At 42.7% G+C, this 17681-nt stretch overlaps 1 protein-coding gene across 1 annotated transcript in view; it reads right to left on the bottom strand.

The window, feature by feature from the left end:
• Nucleotides 1-17681, bottom strand: part of colq (collagen-like tail subunit (single strand of homotrimer) of asymmetric acetylcholinesterase) — a 93142-nt gene that overhangs the window by 33259 nt on the left and 42202 nt on the right. Inside the window, exons 9-11 of the mRNA XM_048613929.1 lie at nt 17297-17341; nt 17077-17112; nt 4700-4780 (exon numbers count right to left, since the gene is read on the bottom strand). Coding sequence (XP_048469886.1) covers nt 4700-4780; nt 17077-17112; nt 17297-17341 — 162 coding nt within the window. The remainder of the gene's footprint in view (nt 1-4699; nt 4781-17076; nt 17113-17296; nt 17342-17681) is intronic.

The following is a 17681-nucleotide window of genomic DNA, read 5'->3' as shown; positions in this document are numbered from 1 at the left end:
GGGTCTAGGCCCGAAACGTCAGCCTCTCTGCTCCTATGATGCTGCTTGGCCTGCTGTGTTCATCCAGCCCTGCACCTTGTTGTCTTGGACTCATAAGATAACTTGCCCATTCCATGTATTAGTCAGATCAATCTTCTCTGGACTGCTCCTAGGACATTTACATCCTTAATGTGACCAATATTGTACACAATATCCCAAATACAGTGTCGCCAGTACCCTGTACAGCTGAACCATAACCTCCCTGTTTTTATTGCATTCCCCTTGCAATTAAAGATAACACTCTATTAGCATTTCTAATTACATTCTATACCTGCATACTAGCCTTTTACAATTCATGCTCGAAGACTAATAGATTCCCGTGCAACCACTAACAATTTAGATCATCTGCTTTTATTATTATTCCTCCAAAATAGGCAATTTCATATTTTCCCACATTATACTCCATTTGTCAGATCTTTGCCCACTCTCTTAACCTATCTCTATCTTTTTGTAACCTCATGTCTTCTTCACAACTTAAGTTCCTATCTCAGAGATAGTAGGAACTGTCGATGCTGGAGAATCTGAGATAACAAGATGTAGAGCTGGATGAACACAGCAGGCCAGGCAGCATCAGAGGAGCAGGAAAGCTGACGTTTCGGGTCTGGACCCTTCTTCAACATCAGCTTTCGTGCTCCTCTGATGCTGCCTGGCCTGCTGTGTTCATCCAGCTCTACATCGTTATCTTAATTTCCTATCTATCTTTTTTGCCAAGAGTGAATGTAGCAACCCAGAGGTTCTTCCTGTCCCTTCATCTCAAGTCATTTATATCGATTGTAAACATTTGAGGTTCCAGCACCAATCACTGTGACACACCACTTGTTACATATTACCAACCTGAAATAGATCCATTAATATCTACTCTCATACCTATGAACCTGGGAATTTCAGAGCTTAACATACCCATTCAAATTGCCTCGTTCATTATTTTAGCTTCCAAAAGGGCTTAATTCTTTTTTGAGTCAGAAATTAATTTGATACAAATGAATCAATTGTCTATACAATGATACCTACTGAGCAGTTTTTATCGAAAGTTACAAATTACAGAATGTAGATAAAAGTAATTGACATGAAATGGAGAGTCGGAGGAGATAAGGAAAATAGAAGAGGAAATCCATACTCCTTCTTGAATGCCCAAAATCCACCTGATACAATTTTGCAATACAAATATCAACAGTGTGCACATGTTCTGCCTAATTGTACCAAGCAGTGAGCAGCCCAACCAGTTAAAGGGAACACTGATATCGGGAACTGAGCTTTTTGTCCTTTCCTCTGAAGTGCTTCACCTGGCCCCACAACATATCGCGAGTAGTTACTGACTGAAATTTGTTTCTGACAGCCTCCCTGACAAACATGTGCCTCCTCTACCGCCATTTCCCACCTCCCCCACACCAGTTGACCTGTCAGCCAGCTCAGTAAAGGGGTAGGCCAACTTCCCATCCTCTCACAACAGGTGAGCTGCAGCACAGCACTTGCTTGGTGTTACTCAGCTCACTGGCTCTGTACCAATATCATGCCTGTTCCAGCTACAGGTTTAACATTCCCCTGGGTATATCAGCAAGGTGTCTTTACCAATGATTAGTTGTTTTCCAAAGATAGGGATTTCACTAAGTTTAATTATTTTAAGCGTGCCCATGAATTTGATTGTGAAGTTTAGCTGCAGCTGGCCAGTGAGTAGGAGAGAGAGTAGGTCAACATTTAAAGACTTTGCATTATATTTTGGCAATAGAAGAGGCAATGTAGCTTGAGATCATTGCTAGCTCAAAGATGCAAAACCAAGAGATTGAACCAAGTTAGCACTTAATTGCCAGAACATAACCTCAATTCCTTAACCAATTGTGTTTGGAAGGTCCTTTATACAAGAAAAACAGCACATAGAGGCAGATTGCATCAATATTAAAGTGGGTTAACAACTGAGGTAAGTTTTGAAAATTGCAATCAGTAATACGCAGCAAGAAACATTAAGAAACATGTGGCCAAGGAAGAAACGCCACTAGGTCACTGATACTCAGAGGACAGCCCAAGGCCAGGCATGTGCTCAACTCAGGCAGGAGAGGGCCCTCTAGTGTCAGGAATCAGGGACTTTGGCCCCATGCACAGGAAGGAGCTGGATTCACCAAATATCCTCAGACAGCACCTCCCAAACCCATGAACATTTCCATCAAGAAGGACTAAGGCAGCAATTATATGGGAACACCACCACCTTCAAGTTTCCCCCCAAGCCATTCACCATCCTGACTTGGAAATATTCCTTCACTGTCGCTGAGTCAAAATCCTGGAATTCCCTCCCTAATGGCATTGTAGGTCAACCCACAGCAGGAGGACTGCAGCAGTTCAAGAAGGCAGCTCACCACCACCTTCTCAAGGGCAACTAGGGATGGGCAAGAAATGCTGGCCAGCCAGTGACACCCACATCCCTCAAAATGAATAAATACAAAATAAAAATGAGCAACAGGCAGGAACATGGGGGCACAATGCACCTCATCACCCAGATGCTGCAGCAGTACAGCAACTCATGCCATCATCTGGCTGCCTCCAAGCACAGGCTGATGGCTGCCATGGAGAGCCAGGCCCAACACCTTCAGGGTCTGCTGGAGACACCCACTAAGCAGCACTCCATCGTCCCAGCCATTTGTCCTCAGGACCGGAGGCCCATTGACAGGAGTTGGGGAACCTGGTGCACGCTCCACATGCCCCTTTCTCACAAGGAAAGGGGCAGTGCCAGGAGGCACCCATCAGAGGAGGAACCACACACAGGTCCCTCACAAATCTCACCTCAGACAAATGCAGAGAAGGCCGGGCCCTCCACCTCCACCCTGACTGCCCCCTCTGGACCTTGGATGTTCAGGTCAAGGAAGGTGAACTTGCCTCCCATTACTAGTAGCAATTCTCATAAACCCTACAGGCTTTACACCTCCTCGCAGTCCAATACAACTCATCTCCATGTATCCAAACACATCCACCTTTCCCACTCAGTCCCGGGCATATGAGGTGATCATGCCAGGTACAGTCTAACATGGCCTCTGTCTTGACCCTAGGGTGCTCTTGATGGTGGAGGAGCCCCTTCTTCTGTGCTATCCTTTCACAGCTTTACCAGAATTGCCCCCCACCACCCACCCCACGTAGGCGCTGTTGCCCCTCCACTCCCATTCGCAATTGTACACAGCCATTCCCCAAAGCCAGAAGCCACCAGTCCCGAAGGCTGACATGAAACTCAGTCCTGCACCAATGACCATCCTTACTCACCCCAAAACTGCCCCCATTTTTTCCTTTATTTTCTGTGGGTGGACCTGACAGACTGACTGTGGCTCACATTCTTGACCAACCAGAGGGGACAGCCCCAAATGAGGCGTGACCAGTCTGGTGTCTCTACATCTCTTTGACTCTAATACACTTCCTCCTGGGCTAGCTGCTATGGAGATAAAGGACTGACTGTGTCTGACTGATCCTGGACTCCCCTCACGAAGACACCGCCCCCATCCCACAATTTCATGCCTCACTTTGGCCAATACCCCGGACTGATATCTGAGGCTGGCCTTTGGCCTACCATGCCAGGACTGTCTGACTGAACAATTCCAGCATGGACTCCACTAAGGACTTCTCCTCTAGGACTCTGAGACATGGCTGTCTAGTTGCTGCACATGCATTGTGTATTTGCTGCTAAGCTATTGGTACATAGAGCCGATGTGAGACTGAGGGAGCGCACTGCATACAACAAGATGTCCACCCCCTTCCCTGAGGACTACTGACCAGCAAGACAAATTGCCTCTTTCTGTGACTGCACTAATTGGCATAGCATGGTGTGTATGATACGGGAATGCAGGGGTTTACTAATTAAACAAGCACCAAGAGAGCAAGCGAGCAATTGGGAGATGCAGCCTAGTCCACTCTGTGTCCTTGAAGCACCCTTTCAATGCCAGTTGCCAGAGCACCCTGCAGTGCAAGTCTATGCTTGCAAAGCACACTACCAGTACATCAGTGAGCTGCCATGAGAGGTTGCTGAATGCTGTATGCCAATTTCCTATGGAGCAAGAGTGCTTACAGCTGGAGTCTGTGCATAATGCCCTGAGCTGCAGTTTGGTCGTAAGCAACGTTTATGTCCTTCGGAGCAAAAACTGAGTTGAACCTGCTGTGATTTCCATGTTGTGTTTTCCTGTGGCTTGTTCAGCGAGTTTCATAAGATAGGAGGCTGAATATTAGTATGGGCAGTTGGTCAGTGAATGAGGTGATTAACATGCGATCGCCACCCCCACCCTAACTGCAACTCACTTCTGCTTCACAAGAAACTCCCCACAATGCTTGACAGCAGCGTCAAAAATAGAGCGAGATGATCTCAATGTCGAGGTGGACCTTAGTATCTGATTCTGCCAAACGTCTCACCATAGCCCATGTCGCCCAGAACCCCAGGAAACAAACAGTCTGCCCATCGTTGCTGAGAATATGAGAGAGATTTCAATGGTCAGATCTAACTCTGAAATCTTATGCTGTTCTCCCACCCATGTTCACGTGATATCGATATATTGGACGATGTTGTAACCTTTCAGTCCCTTACACCTTTATACAACATTAACTACGCACACAGCCACAAACGTTGAATAGTCATCCAAAATATAAACCTACAGTAGGAAACAAAGTAATAGATAGATGGGAAAAATACTCTTACAGATTTTCCTCTCTTTCCAGGTCTGCCAACAGGTCCTCTGTGTCCAGGGGCTCCAGATTCTCCCTTTGGACCCATTTCACCCTATCATAAAAGACATTATTTTAAAAAGTTAGGTTCTTGATATAGCATTATTATTCCACAGACAACAAGGTGCAGAGCTGGATGAACACAGCAGGCCAAGCAGCATCATAGGAGCAGAAATATTCCACAGTTTGGTTGACATTTGTAAAACCCCAAGTCTTTTGTGTTCATTTATCTACAACACTGAAGGAAAGTATTTGACAAATTCATATTTTGAGCAACATATAAAAGCTATGACTTTGACTTTCTATCAATTTGTCTTCTTACTGGTAGTTTGAAAATGGGTATTTCATAATTTACACTGTCCATCACTTGTAACACTAAATTGCCAGCTCCTGTTGGCGCAAGATTTTCTCAAACTGTACTTGATTCCATGCTTACCACAAGAACTGGGGTTTAGTCGGCTGCTGTGACACAGGGTGATGCCAACGGCGTGCGTTCAATTCCCAGGCCGGCTGAGGTTCCCATGAAGGGTTCTCCTTCCCAACCACTCCCCACAACTGAGGCACGGTGACCCACCAGCAAGACAGCAGCCCATGGTCTGGTAATGCTATGGTGAATTTAACTTATACACAAGAATTTCCATCACCTTTCCCTGTCCCTCCTTCGCCCACACCCACAGTCATAAGTCACAGGTAAGAAAGACTATTACAAATCTCTGGAGTTTCAGTATCTCAGAGAATACCAAAGGATACTTGGTACAAGACTCAAGCCCATGACCCTTTAGGGAGGGTGAGCCTCAGCATTCTCCAAGAGTACCTGGGCAACTGCATGTGCACTTTTAAATAGGTTTGGGTGAATTATTTAAGTTTGGAAAGTTATACATCTTCTGCAATGCATGCTTTCAGTGCCAGCTGGCTAGGAGAAACATGACAGTCAACGAAATTAGGCAAATTATTTCTCTAATTTGATTAACTTTCTTTATAGCAGTTACATGATCCTCACTGGTGCCACAAGAAACAAATTGATGTGGTTGCTTTCTATGAGTTCCTGGTTCCTGATTGATTGAAACTTAACTGTCTACAATTGAGGAATAGAAGCTTTTCCTACCTGTCTATGTTTGAACCAATATGCAGAGCTCTCGTGGTGCACTGATAGTGTGCCTTTCTCTGAGCTAAGAGACCTGGGTTCAAGTCCCACATGTTCCTGGGGTCCCCAACTCTAAAGGAATTAATTTGCTAATATGCACTGGAGATTTTGCTGACAAAACTTCATCTCAAAGGGTACATGGAAATGTTGTACATAGAATCCCATTTGGCCCATCAAGTCCAGACTGCCCCTCTAAACCCACCTCCCTACCTTATCCTTATAATCCTGCATTTTCCAATGGCTAATCCTCCTAGCCTGCATATCCCTGGACAATTTAGCATGGCCAATCCACCTAATCTGGACTGTGACAGGAAACCAGAGCACCCAGAGGAAACCCACATAGACATGGGGAGAATGTGCAAACTCCATATTGACAGTCACCTGAAGGTGAGATCGAACCCAGGTCCCTGACGCTGTGAGGCAGCAGAGCTAACTGTACCACCTCTACTTATGCCTAAGCAGTATGAAAATCCCATCCTGGAGAGCAGTCACCCTCTGGCCTCTGTTACTGGCAGCTTTGGCAGGAGTGGTGGCCTTACCAGGAGGTCTTTGGGCCTGCACCAGCATTTGTCGTAGATTCTTGGAGCGAGAGAAACAAGGGCAAGATGGAGTTTCTGTGGAGGGGACAGCCAGCCAGAGAAGATAGGGTGATGGGGGTTGGGTCAAATGATGGGACAATAAGAAACTCTTGGTAGGCAACGCTTTCCTGATGTTGTGTTCCTTAATCAGTCACGGAAAGTCTCTAACCGTGATGGAGGGGACACCACCCTGCCCCTTACAGAAGGCCTCAGGCATATTCAACAGATTTCTCTTGTTATTCTCCCAGCCTGCCTCAACAACTATCAGAATGGGAAGGTCACCCACAAACAACCCTGAACTTAAATGAGAGTTGCAGTGGTGTCCCTACAACCAAACTTCCCCCACAGACACATACCTCCATTAAACCCTGTCTTTTATTTGCTTGCTGGTTCTTTAAAATTGTTTCATATGTGACATATTTGCGAGACCATTTGGACAAATTTATTTTATTGTCATCTGTGTGTTTCATGTATAATGGTAACCAGGATATATCTCTGAGTTGCATTGTGATTTATGTAACTTGACTGGGTTTTATAGTGGATGTTATTATAACTATGGTAGCGCAGTGAGCAGCTCTCATACCGGAGTTATGTCACCAAGTACAAAACACTGGGAGTCAGACTGAGCTAAGCAACATAGCAGATTTGTTACAGCTGGATTCAGTGCCCTGGGTTTGGGAGTTGAACATTGCCAGACATTTTATTTCCTGCATTGGCGCCAGGTCTGCTTTTCACTCAAGGGCATCAGGCCGGTTCTAAGCATTAATTTCCCTTCCCATCACTCCCTCATATTTAACTCTGTATCTAGGTTCTAGATCCAGATGACTGAGCAGCTTTTCTTTGTCAAGCATGCCCTATTGTTTCAAACTTATAACAGTCGGACTCTATAGTGCAATATAAAACTCCAAACAATAGAACATCACATTTTAGATATTTTAGATTAAGATTTAGGTTTTTATTGTCACGTGTACTCAAGTAACAGTACTACAGTGAAAAGTGTATAATGTTGCTACACACAGTGCCACCTTAGGTGTCAAGGTACTCTCCTGCATGCTGAGGTACCAGGAAATGCCAGGTGAGATGACATGGTAGATGAAAGGGTAGAAGAATGGGTTCACAGAAAGTGTTTGAGGGGCCATGGGAATGCCTAGTAGATATTGGGGTTTTGAAGGTTGTTTGGGATAGGTCACAAGACATAAGGTATTCATTGGCAGGCACCATGGGGATGTGTAGAGGGGCATAAGGTATGGAGGAACATGGAGGATGGGTAGAGGTCATTCCATGGCATGGGGGTGAGGAGTGAAGGCCAAAGGAATGTATTTTATTTTATTCTTCCAGTTTAATTTTTGGATATTGTGGTGAAGTCCGGAGGCAGCATTTCCACCCAGTCAGCCTCAGAAATATACAAAATCCCCAGCTCTTCCCAACTTATCTGGCTTGACTCCACCTTCTGTTCTGGCTCACCCTGGACCAAATATAGGGGGAGAGGAGGTTTAAAGGCAGGATAATAGCCGTATGAAAGCAGAGTAAAAGGGGAATTAAAGAAATAAGTAGAAGCAAAAAGCTAAAAAGGGAAACAAAATGGAGACAGAGGTGGAGTTTTTCAAATTGTTGAATTCACTGTCAAGCCCAGAAGACTGTAGAGTGCTAAGCTGAAGGAGAGGCACTATTTCTCAAGCTTGAGTCAAGCTTCATTACAACACCACAGCTGGCCAAGGAGAGTGTTATAAAGCGGAGATTGACCCCCCTCTGAGAACTAAAAGTGAAGCACCCAAAGAGGAGCATCTCTCTCTATAATCTGTAAAAGGAGTGTGAAAAGTGGTGTAACCTGCCTTTCAGCAACGTCTAATGATTTAGTAATACAAATCCCTGACACTCACTTTCAATCAACAAGTAACAATTGATTTATCTAACTCTAACAGTGAACAAATTAATTAAACTATTAATAAACCGAATAAATCCCTACTAACTACTAACTATTCCCGAATAAAGCAAGATTCTAATTGTATGCTGTTCCAATAAATATAAATCCCACTTATATTTAAAAAAAGAATTTAGTCTCTCGAAATCACAGCCAGGTTACATGTCTTCCAGAATGTTCTGTGCCTTCTCCATCGATTCTTCTGTCAGGAATATTAACTAGTTGTGCTGTTGGTACCGTTGGTATTTAGACGGTGCTTTCTCTAAGACAGAGACGAGGCTGTGAGAACCTGTGATTTTCTCTTGAGAACTGAGGGCCATTAGTCTGGCAGATGGCAGTTAGCTCTGTGGCTTTGTCCAACTGCCCCATTCTTTTATACTCTTGATGACCTATCAATATTTCTTACAATAGGATTGGTCCTATGCTGTCAAAACCATCAGATTTAAACTTACTTGGTTTTTTTGGTATCTAAGTGCCTAGTTCAAATTGATTAGCTTAATTGAAAAACCTGTTGTCTTGTTAAAAACTGCTGCTTGGCCTGTTAACTGTGTGGCCTTTTGACACAAATGTTTCAATTCCAGTGTTCTCTGTGTATTTGCAAACTTTCAAGCTGTTGCTCACAGACATCCATTTTAAATCTCTAAACACAGAAAAAGCACATCATCTTCTAAAGGGACCACACAATCCTTCCCTCCCTAGCATTTTCCAAACACCAAATTCTATCTTTCTGCCTCCCAATCCACAAGTACTCTACCCAACTTCGCAACAACAGGAAAGTCAGAGGGCCAGCAAAGTGAGCAATAGATTGTATTGCAGAGGAGCTAACATGAAAACGAGGTTGAAAAGGAGGCACTGAAAATAAGAAAGCACCATGGCTTCCAAAATCAATGCAAACAGGCTCACCACTGACTCCCCAACCAATAGACAGGTCCAAACATCCCCCTATCCTTTTCCCCACCAACCCCTCCAAGGCTGATCTGAAAATCCTTGACTCTGCTTTCCTGCCTTTTCACCATAGGTCTTCATTCCCTTATTGACTAAAAGTCTGTCTATCTCAGTATTGAATGTACAATGACCCAGCTGTGACAGCCCTCTTCAGTAAAGCATTTCACCATCTTCAGAGAAGAAATTCCTTCTCATCTGTGTCTTAAATGTATGACCACTTATTCTATGATTATGTCCTTTGGTCCTAGATTCTCCCACAAATGAAACAACTTCTCTGGATCTATTCTGCCAAGTCATCAATAAATCTTGCATGTTTCAATAAGCTCACCTCTCAATTCTTCAAAATTTCCAGTAGAGGTCCAACCTGTTCAAAATTTCCTCATAAGATAGTCCCTCCTTTTGTCAGTCTGCACTGCCTCCAATACCAGTATATTTTTTTCCTTCACTCCTGAGATGTGGGCACTTATTACCCATCCCTGGTTGCCCTTGAGAAGGTGGTGGTGAATTGCCTTCTTGAAAAACCGCAGTCCATGTGCTGAAGGTACAGACCCACAATTCTGTTAGGGATGCAATTCCAGGATTTTGACCCAGCAACACTGAAGGAACGACGACATATTTCCAAGTCAGTATGGGAAGTGGCTTCAAGGGAACTTGCAGGCGCTGGTGTTCTCATGTCTCTGATGTCCTTGTCCTCCTAAATTGAATTGGTCCTGGGTTTGGAAAAGGCCCAAACTGTTCGCAATATTGCTATTTATTCCCTGTTGGAAACCACTCTAGGATTGCCTTGTATATTTTGTGCTGGTTTTCTAGATTTCTTTATGATCCATTTGGACATTTTCAGTTCCATCTCAGCCTTTCTATTTGAATGAGGATAGTGTGGAGATGATATAGTGTTGAATTTGCCAATCATTTATGAAACGCTTGAATTCTTAATTTGTGACTGCCATCGTCACTCATCACAATGAATACCTTAGCGACTGGGGTCAGCATTCTACGATTTCACTGGTAATCATTGCCATTACCTGATCTAACTCCCAGCAATCAGAAGAGTAATGGACAGTGAAAAGATAATCAACTTCTATGAGAGAATGAAGATGTTTACTCCAAGCTTCATCCATGGTCCAGTTGAGAAGTCATGAGTCATAAGTGGATCCTTCATGTGCTTAGCTTGGTATTTATAACAAGCCCTGCATTAGCTGATGCAGATTGCCCACTGTTGGCCTGGACAGTATTTCTCTTGCCTTCTTCATACTGGACTCAAATCCTTGATAGCTTACACTTCATTACGGGGGTTCTGCTATAACGCGTGTTCCAGCAACGCCAATTGGCTATAACACGATTGACGAATAAGGGAACGCTATTTCTAAACTTGTATTGGCTGTAACGCGATTCCATCGAGCACGTGTCAATATCACATGTTTGTTTCATGGACTTTGGCATCACGTGATCATCGTGCTTTCTGTGAGAGCTACAGTTTTTTTTTCACACACTCTGCCGTGTTACCCATAAAAATGCGAGGACAAAGTGACAAGAATGTTAACAAGAAGTGTCCTGGTGATGAAACTGTGGGAGGTGAACATTCCTACCCCCAAACACAAAATCTCTCCTTTAACCCATGGACTGGGGTTGCTTTTAAAGCTTATTATTTAAGGCGCACATTTAAGAGGCTGATTGCAGCCACTGAGGTGGATAAGGACAGCGTTTGTCAATTTTGGAAGAGCTTTAACATCAAGAATGCAATTGACATTATCGCGGAGGCCTGGGGTGATGTCAGTAAGGGCTGCTCGCATGCAGTTTGGCAGAAGCATTTCCCAGATTTTTTTCAAGATTTTAAAAGCTTTGATCCATCAGAGGAGCTCCCAAGAATCAAAGAACATTGTGTTGATCTTGCAAAGCTAGCTATTTTTGAAGATGTGGAAAGTGAGGATGTTGAAGAGCTGCTGAAGTCCCACGGTGAAGACCTCTCTACAGCTGATCTACAATAAATTGTTGCTGAGGGGTAAGAGGAAGCTGGAGATGAAGAAGATGAAGTCTAGGATGCAGCACCACGAGAGCTTTCCACTTCTGTTTTATCTTCTATCCTGAGGGAAATTGAGAAGCAGTTGCAGCTCTTAGAGAACAACGATTACAATGCAGAACACAGCAGGGTAGCAGTTTGTGGAATAAAATTTTATTTGGCACCCTGTGAACAGCTTCTTCATGAAAGAAGATAAAGGGCAAGGCAGCAAAAACTGGATGTCTTTTTAAGCCAACCCCCAAGAAACAGTCAGGAGACTATGAACCACAGCCATCCACTTCTGGATTAACTATTTTTCGCCTTAACCCTGCAACCACAACTGCACCTGAAGGGGATGACGATGATGATGATGACGACGACAATGACCCTCAGCCCCTGCAATAACAACAGAACTACCTCAAAACCTCCTTCCCCATCAAGTCATCTTGATTTTTTTTTCAAGATAAGGTGTTAAATTTACTCTTATTTCATTATTATATATGAATTAAACATTTATTCAAACTGTGCTACCCTTTATGTTATGCTTTTGAGTGATTCTGAGTGATATTTTTTGGTGGTCTGCCCCAATCCTGCTTTTCCCATAGGCCCTGTTACTTCTATAGCACAATTTTCTATAACGCGATGTTGCACAGGAACGCAACTACCACATTATAGCAGAACCCCCATATCTCATTGCTCATCGCTGTAGGGACAATTACTCCAATTCCTTTGCTCAAGATGCCACCTGAAGCAACCATGTAATCTTCAAATGTCGAGGACTCTGTTACAGTTGCAGTACATGGAAAATTGCATATTGTTGCACAGATTGCTTGATTTTGAGCAAGACACTTCTCTTTCAGATTCATTGAAGATTCCAGCTATTGCTTCTCATTGAATATGGAAATTCTTGCATCTGTCTTAGCACTCTAGACTTTCTTCATAGGGAGTGCTGCTGTTGACAGCATGTTGGCAATGTACATCTGTTACCATTGTTTTTATGTCACGTCCGGATGATATCTCTTCAAACAAAGAAATGTTCTTTGCCGGGACTTTGGAGCAGATAGAAGTGATTTAAGGAAGATTCTATGAAATGGCTTGTAGTTGGACTCTACTTCCAGTTTGTCTCTCCCAAACAAATATTCATCAAAAAACTCACAAGCAAAGAGAATAACTAGGCACACTTTCTTAATCTGAGCATTACATTGTATTTGGTTTGTATTAACACACTGAATGGAAATGAAATTGGTTGTCTTTGCTGCATATAGGTTGCTCCAAGTCCTGTCTCACTGGCATTGTACTGCATGGCAACTTCATCATGGTCCCTCAACCATGGCTTTGTCATCACTAGTTGGTTAATTCTAGCAAAAGTTGTATCTTGTTCTTGGTCCCAATACCACTACGTGTCCTTCACAGTGAGCTTACACAGAGACTCACACTCCAAATTAGACAATGACAAAAATAGGCAAAAACCTGCTAGAAATCCAACAAGTCATTGCAATTCCTTCACATCTATTGATTGCTGCATTTCTACTAGAGCTCTACCTTGAGTGGATCAAAGAGAATTCCTCTTGCTGTCAGTACATGACCAATGTGCCTAACTTTAGTCATCTTCAACTGCTTCATCTTTCTTTTCAGCTTCAGATTCATCCAGGGAGCTCTCTCTAACAGCCACATTATATTCTGATTGTGGTGTGTAATAGATTCTTCCATGTCTTGACACACATAGACCAACAGATCATCCAGAATAGCTTCAACCCTGGAAGAATCACTGTCTACCTTATGCTATCTGCATCAATAGTCTTCTAGAGCAGTGGAAATGTCAAATATCATGGACAACCACCTGTATCTCCCAAATGGTATCTAGAAAATTGTTTAGAAAGGGCAATTCATCAAACTTCAATTGCCAGTAGTCATTCTTCATATCAAGAGTAATAAAGATCATTGCCTTGGCAATTTATGGCTATGTTTCTTTGATGGTTAGTTTGGGGTAGTGAGCTGTCTTCAAAGCTTTATTGAGGTCCCTTGGATCGTCAATTTTTCAGGCTTCTGCACTGCTGACAATCTGCTAATCCATTCCTTAGGAGGTGTCACTTCATTGATTGCTCCCTTCTTTTGCAGCTCCTCTATCTCGTCTCCCAGGCCAAACTTGAGGCGAGCTGGAACTCTCCTCAACAGATACTGAGTTGGTCTCAGACTCTGAGCCACTCAAATTTAAATTTATCAGGAAAATATCCATAATGTGTAAAAACACCTTCGTGGTCTTCAAGGATCTGTTCAACAATCAATGGCTTAGTGGTCTAAGAAGTGCTGCAAATTTAGGATTAGGGTTTAGAGTTACTAATCCAAGCTTTGGGCTTGCTTCAGCTGAGGCGAATGGATTTTGCTTAATGTCTACAATCAGAACTCCAGATCTCCATTGTTCCCATTATAGCGGGCTCTCAGTTTCGTTTGTTCTCTAGGCATCAGGATCATTACACCATATGGCCTCAACCCGGCTTTCAATAGATCCATTTTCTGGTTACCATCTTCAACGAGTTTACACAGGTCTGTAAATTTAACAATGCACAAAGCACCAGTGTCTATCTGATACCTCACATTAACTCGATGCTCTCCTTCTAAAGTCATTGTTCTAACAGTTGCAAGCCATTTATCTCCTTTAGACCTGACACTGCCAACCTGCATGGTGCAAAATGGTCCATCAGTCTAATCAGGTGACATCTCTCCAGCAGCCATCTTTATAGGCTTGCTTTGCATTTTTCAAGCTAAACACTTGTATGCAGAGTTGCTGGAAAAGCTCAGCAGGTCTGGCAGCATCTGTGGAGGAGAAAACAGAGTTAACGTTTTGGGTCCAGTGACCCTTACTCAGAACTTCCAGCAACTTTGTTTTCGTTCCTGATTTACAGCATCTGCAGTTCTTTTGGTTTTTATTGTATGCAGAGATTCAGCTTCTTGCAATGAGAGCAGTATCTCTCTCCTACTGAACCCCCATCCCCACTCTGAGACTAATTTTCTCCCACCTCATTAGTCATGCCCTCACAGCAGCATCTCTTATGCCAGCACAATCCTATCTCCAATTAGATCATTTTTCCATACACAGGATCCAGCTAGATATATCAGTACAGCATATACTGATCAATAGTCACTCTCTTCACTTGAACTCTGATGTTGGACACATACCATTCTAAGTAACATTAATATGGAGCTTAAAGTATACCTTCAAAGTCTTTTAAAACCCTGCTGCCTGTTTTATCTGTTCCTCAGTGAGTCGTGGATACAATACAGCTTGTAGTACTCTCTCTCCAGCACTAATAGCATGGCTGTCACACTTACTTACTCAAGTTTTGTAATTAGTTCAGTAGCTATTCCATGGTTTTATCACTGAGTGTGGAAACATTCCCAGTTTTGCCTCATATCTGCAGTCATTTCCACTGCAGCAGAGAATGGGGAATGGACCATTAGTTTGACTCATCAGTAATTTGAAGTCAGAGAGTGTATTTTTTGTTGCATCTTCCTTGATGTTTCTTTCAACAACTGGCACATGAAGACGCCCAAATGGTGTGTGTGTGTGTCTGTGTGTCTGTGTGTGTGTGTGTGTGTGTGTGTGTGTGTGTGTGTGTGTGTGTGTGTGTGTGTGTGTGTGTGTGTGGTGTGTGCCTCTATGTGTGTGTGTACGCACTCCTGTGTGCATGTGCGTGTGTGTGTGCACGCTTCTGTATGAGTGTGTGCGTGTGTGTGTGCCTCTGTGTGTGTGTACGCACGCCTGTGTGCATGTGTGTGTGTGTGCGCCTCTGTATGTGTGTATGTGTGTGTGCGTGTGAGAGAGAGAGAGACAGAAAGATGGCATGGTGGGGAACAGAGAGCCACCAAATCACTAACTATATCCTTATGGTTAGTGGGAGGTAAAGAGTATGGGGGTGTTGGGAATATTTTAATCATATGGAATTATCCTGTATTAACAAATGCTTTTTATAGCTAAAGATAAAAAAGATAGGTATAATCGTCTAATAAGAGATGAGCTTAGAAATGGTTATTTTAGCACTACTGAGGAGTTAACTGCATATTTCTTAATTCTCTGAGTTACCAAGCATGATAGTTAATTCCTCATTTTACTGTTGTGCTGGAGCTGCAGTAAATTACTCACACAGCAGGCCATTCAATAAAGCAGCAGAATCAATAATCTGAACTGGCAGCACAAACGTCAATAATGAGCCGTTCAAACAGCTGGAATTGAGCTCAAAGCCGAGGTAATTAAAACTCAGCAATATTCATGAAGGATGGAATATTGTGGCCCAAGGGAAGCCAGATATGCTGACAAAATGGGGAAAAGTCTGGAGGAAAAAACTGGGAAGAAGAACGTACCTTACAGGATTGATAGACATCCTACTTATGAGAAACAGAGTACCTGTGCAGTAGGCATGACAGGTAGGAAGTCAGAATAAAGATTTTAGGCCTGAAGAAATCTGCTTACGTGTTAATATATCACAAGCACCTGCCACAAGTTATTACATAAGAAGATTACCTCTGCAGGAATTTCAATCTGTTCATCCTAGAAGAAATGTTGCACTAAGGATAGAATGCCCACATACAGAGCTGGCACCCAGCAACACCTGGGCAGTGAATGCTTGACATGAATGGAGAAATTTTGCATGGTTATAATTATGAAGGATATATGGCAACCCACGTGCACAGCAAGAATAATTAGACTCTTCTCTGAGGATCATGCATCTTAAATTTATAGTGAGCTATTTTCCCTGAAGCTGTGCATATCTATAACATCATCCCGCCTCTTGCTGCAATATCTGCACATTTTTCTTTGTTTGCTAGGTGGCTGTTGACGTTGTCCAGATATAGGAAATGTCCTTGACACCATTGAGATCTTTCTCTACCTTTCACATCGTTTGATGGACAGGTGAAGCCAGTTACATATGAGGGTCAATAGTACATCACAAAATGCAATTTATTATCATTTTAATATGTTCACATTCCACATAAATTATTCTGTTGACAATAATAGATTTTAATTATCTTAATAAAGATAACCTAGACACAATTAAGTGAATGAGAACCACGCACAATACAGCTCTCTTAAAATTACTGGTTTTAAATCCAGGCACAAGGACAGATGCTGATAACTATTCTGGACTATCAAGTAGACTACTAGTGGATACTGCTTATTTGTATTCTTTTTTACTACTATGCAGCATAAATTTTGGATTAGAAAATATTGTACTCTCTTTTTGTTTTATTTATTTTCTGCTTCCAATTATTATTTTCCATCTTTACCTGCATTTAGTTTTTGATGTGTTGAGGTCAATTGATTTGCAAAAGTGATGTATTCAGTTAATTTTAACTTAGCTTTTTCTATTTAACGTGATATCGTAGAGTCCCTACAGTGTGGAAGCAGGCTACTTGGCCCATTGAGTCCATGTTGATCTTCCGAGGAGCATCCCACCCAGACACACCACCCCCCTACCCTATCCTCATAACCCTGCATTGCCCATGGCTAATCCACCTAAACTGCACACCTTTGGACTTTGGGAGAAAACCAAAACACCCAGAAGAAACCCACACAGACACAGGGAAACTCCACACAGACAGTTGTCCAAGAGTAGAACCAAACCCGGGTCCCTGGTGCTGTGAGGCAGCAGTGCTAATCGCTAGGCTACAATGCCGTGTGTAACTAATGGGCCCAGAACTTGCACAATGGACCGAATAGCTTCGTACTCTGCTGTATCATTTTTTCAATCATTCTACAGTAGGTACTTACTTTCTGTCCAAGCATTCCAGGAAGACCCATAACACCCTGAAATTTAAAGATGTTCAGAAGGTCAATAACTTTGCCAGAGAAATTTTCCACATTGACTGTTCTATTTTTCAAGATAAGGCTCATCCCGTACTTTATAATCTCAGTATAACAAAATACAGTAAATAATATATGTAAGGTATGACATAATCTACACTATAGATTAGAAGAAAATTGCTCTTACCATTTCTCCTTTGATTCCTTGTTGACCCTTTTCACCTCTTATCCCCTGTAGAAAGCATACTTTGTAAGAATGCATTATTTTTCACATTTTAACCTGTCATTTTTGGAGCATAAATAACTGAAACTAGTTTAAACACAGTGAACATTGTTTATCTTTCTATCTAGGTTTATTCTTCCTCTATCTTGATGGTTCTAACTGTTCTGAGGTACAGTTCGTCCAAGGGCTGTACTGGGCATGCTCCACAGCAGCTGTCATCAATGCTTGCCTCATTCCTGGAAGGAGGGGAATGATCCTAGAAGGAAAGGTTGGACAGGCTGGGCTTATACTCACTGGAGTTTTGAAGAATGAAGGATGATCTTATCGAAACATCTAAGATCCTGAGGAA

Source organism: Rhincodon typus, chromosome 2 (genome assembly GCF_021869965.1).
Source record: "Rhincodon typus isolate 14 chromosome 2, sRhiTyp1.1, whole genome shotgun sequence".
NCBI lineage: Eukaryota > Metazoa > Chordata > Chondrichthyes > Orectolobiformes > Rhincodontidae > Rhincodon > Rhincodon typus.
Note: the sequence above shows the minus strand (reverse complement) of the source record. Positions and strands in the feature narration are given on the sequence as shown.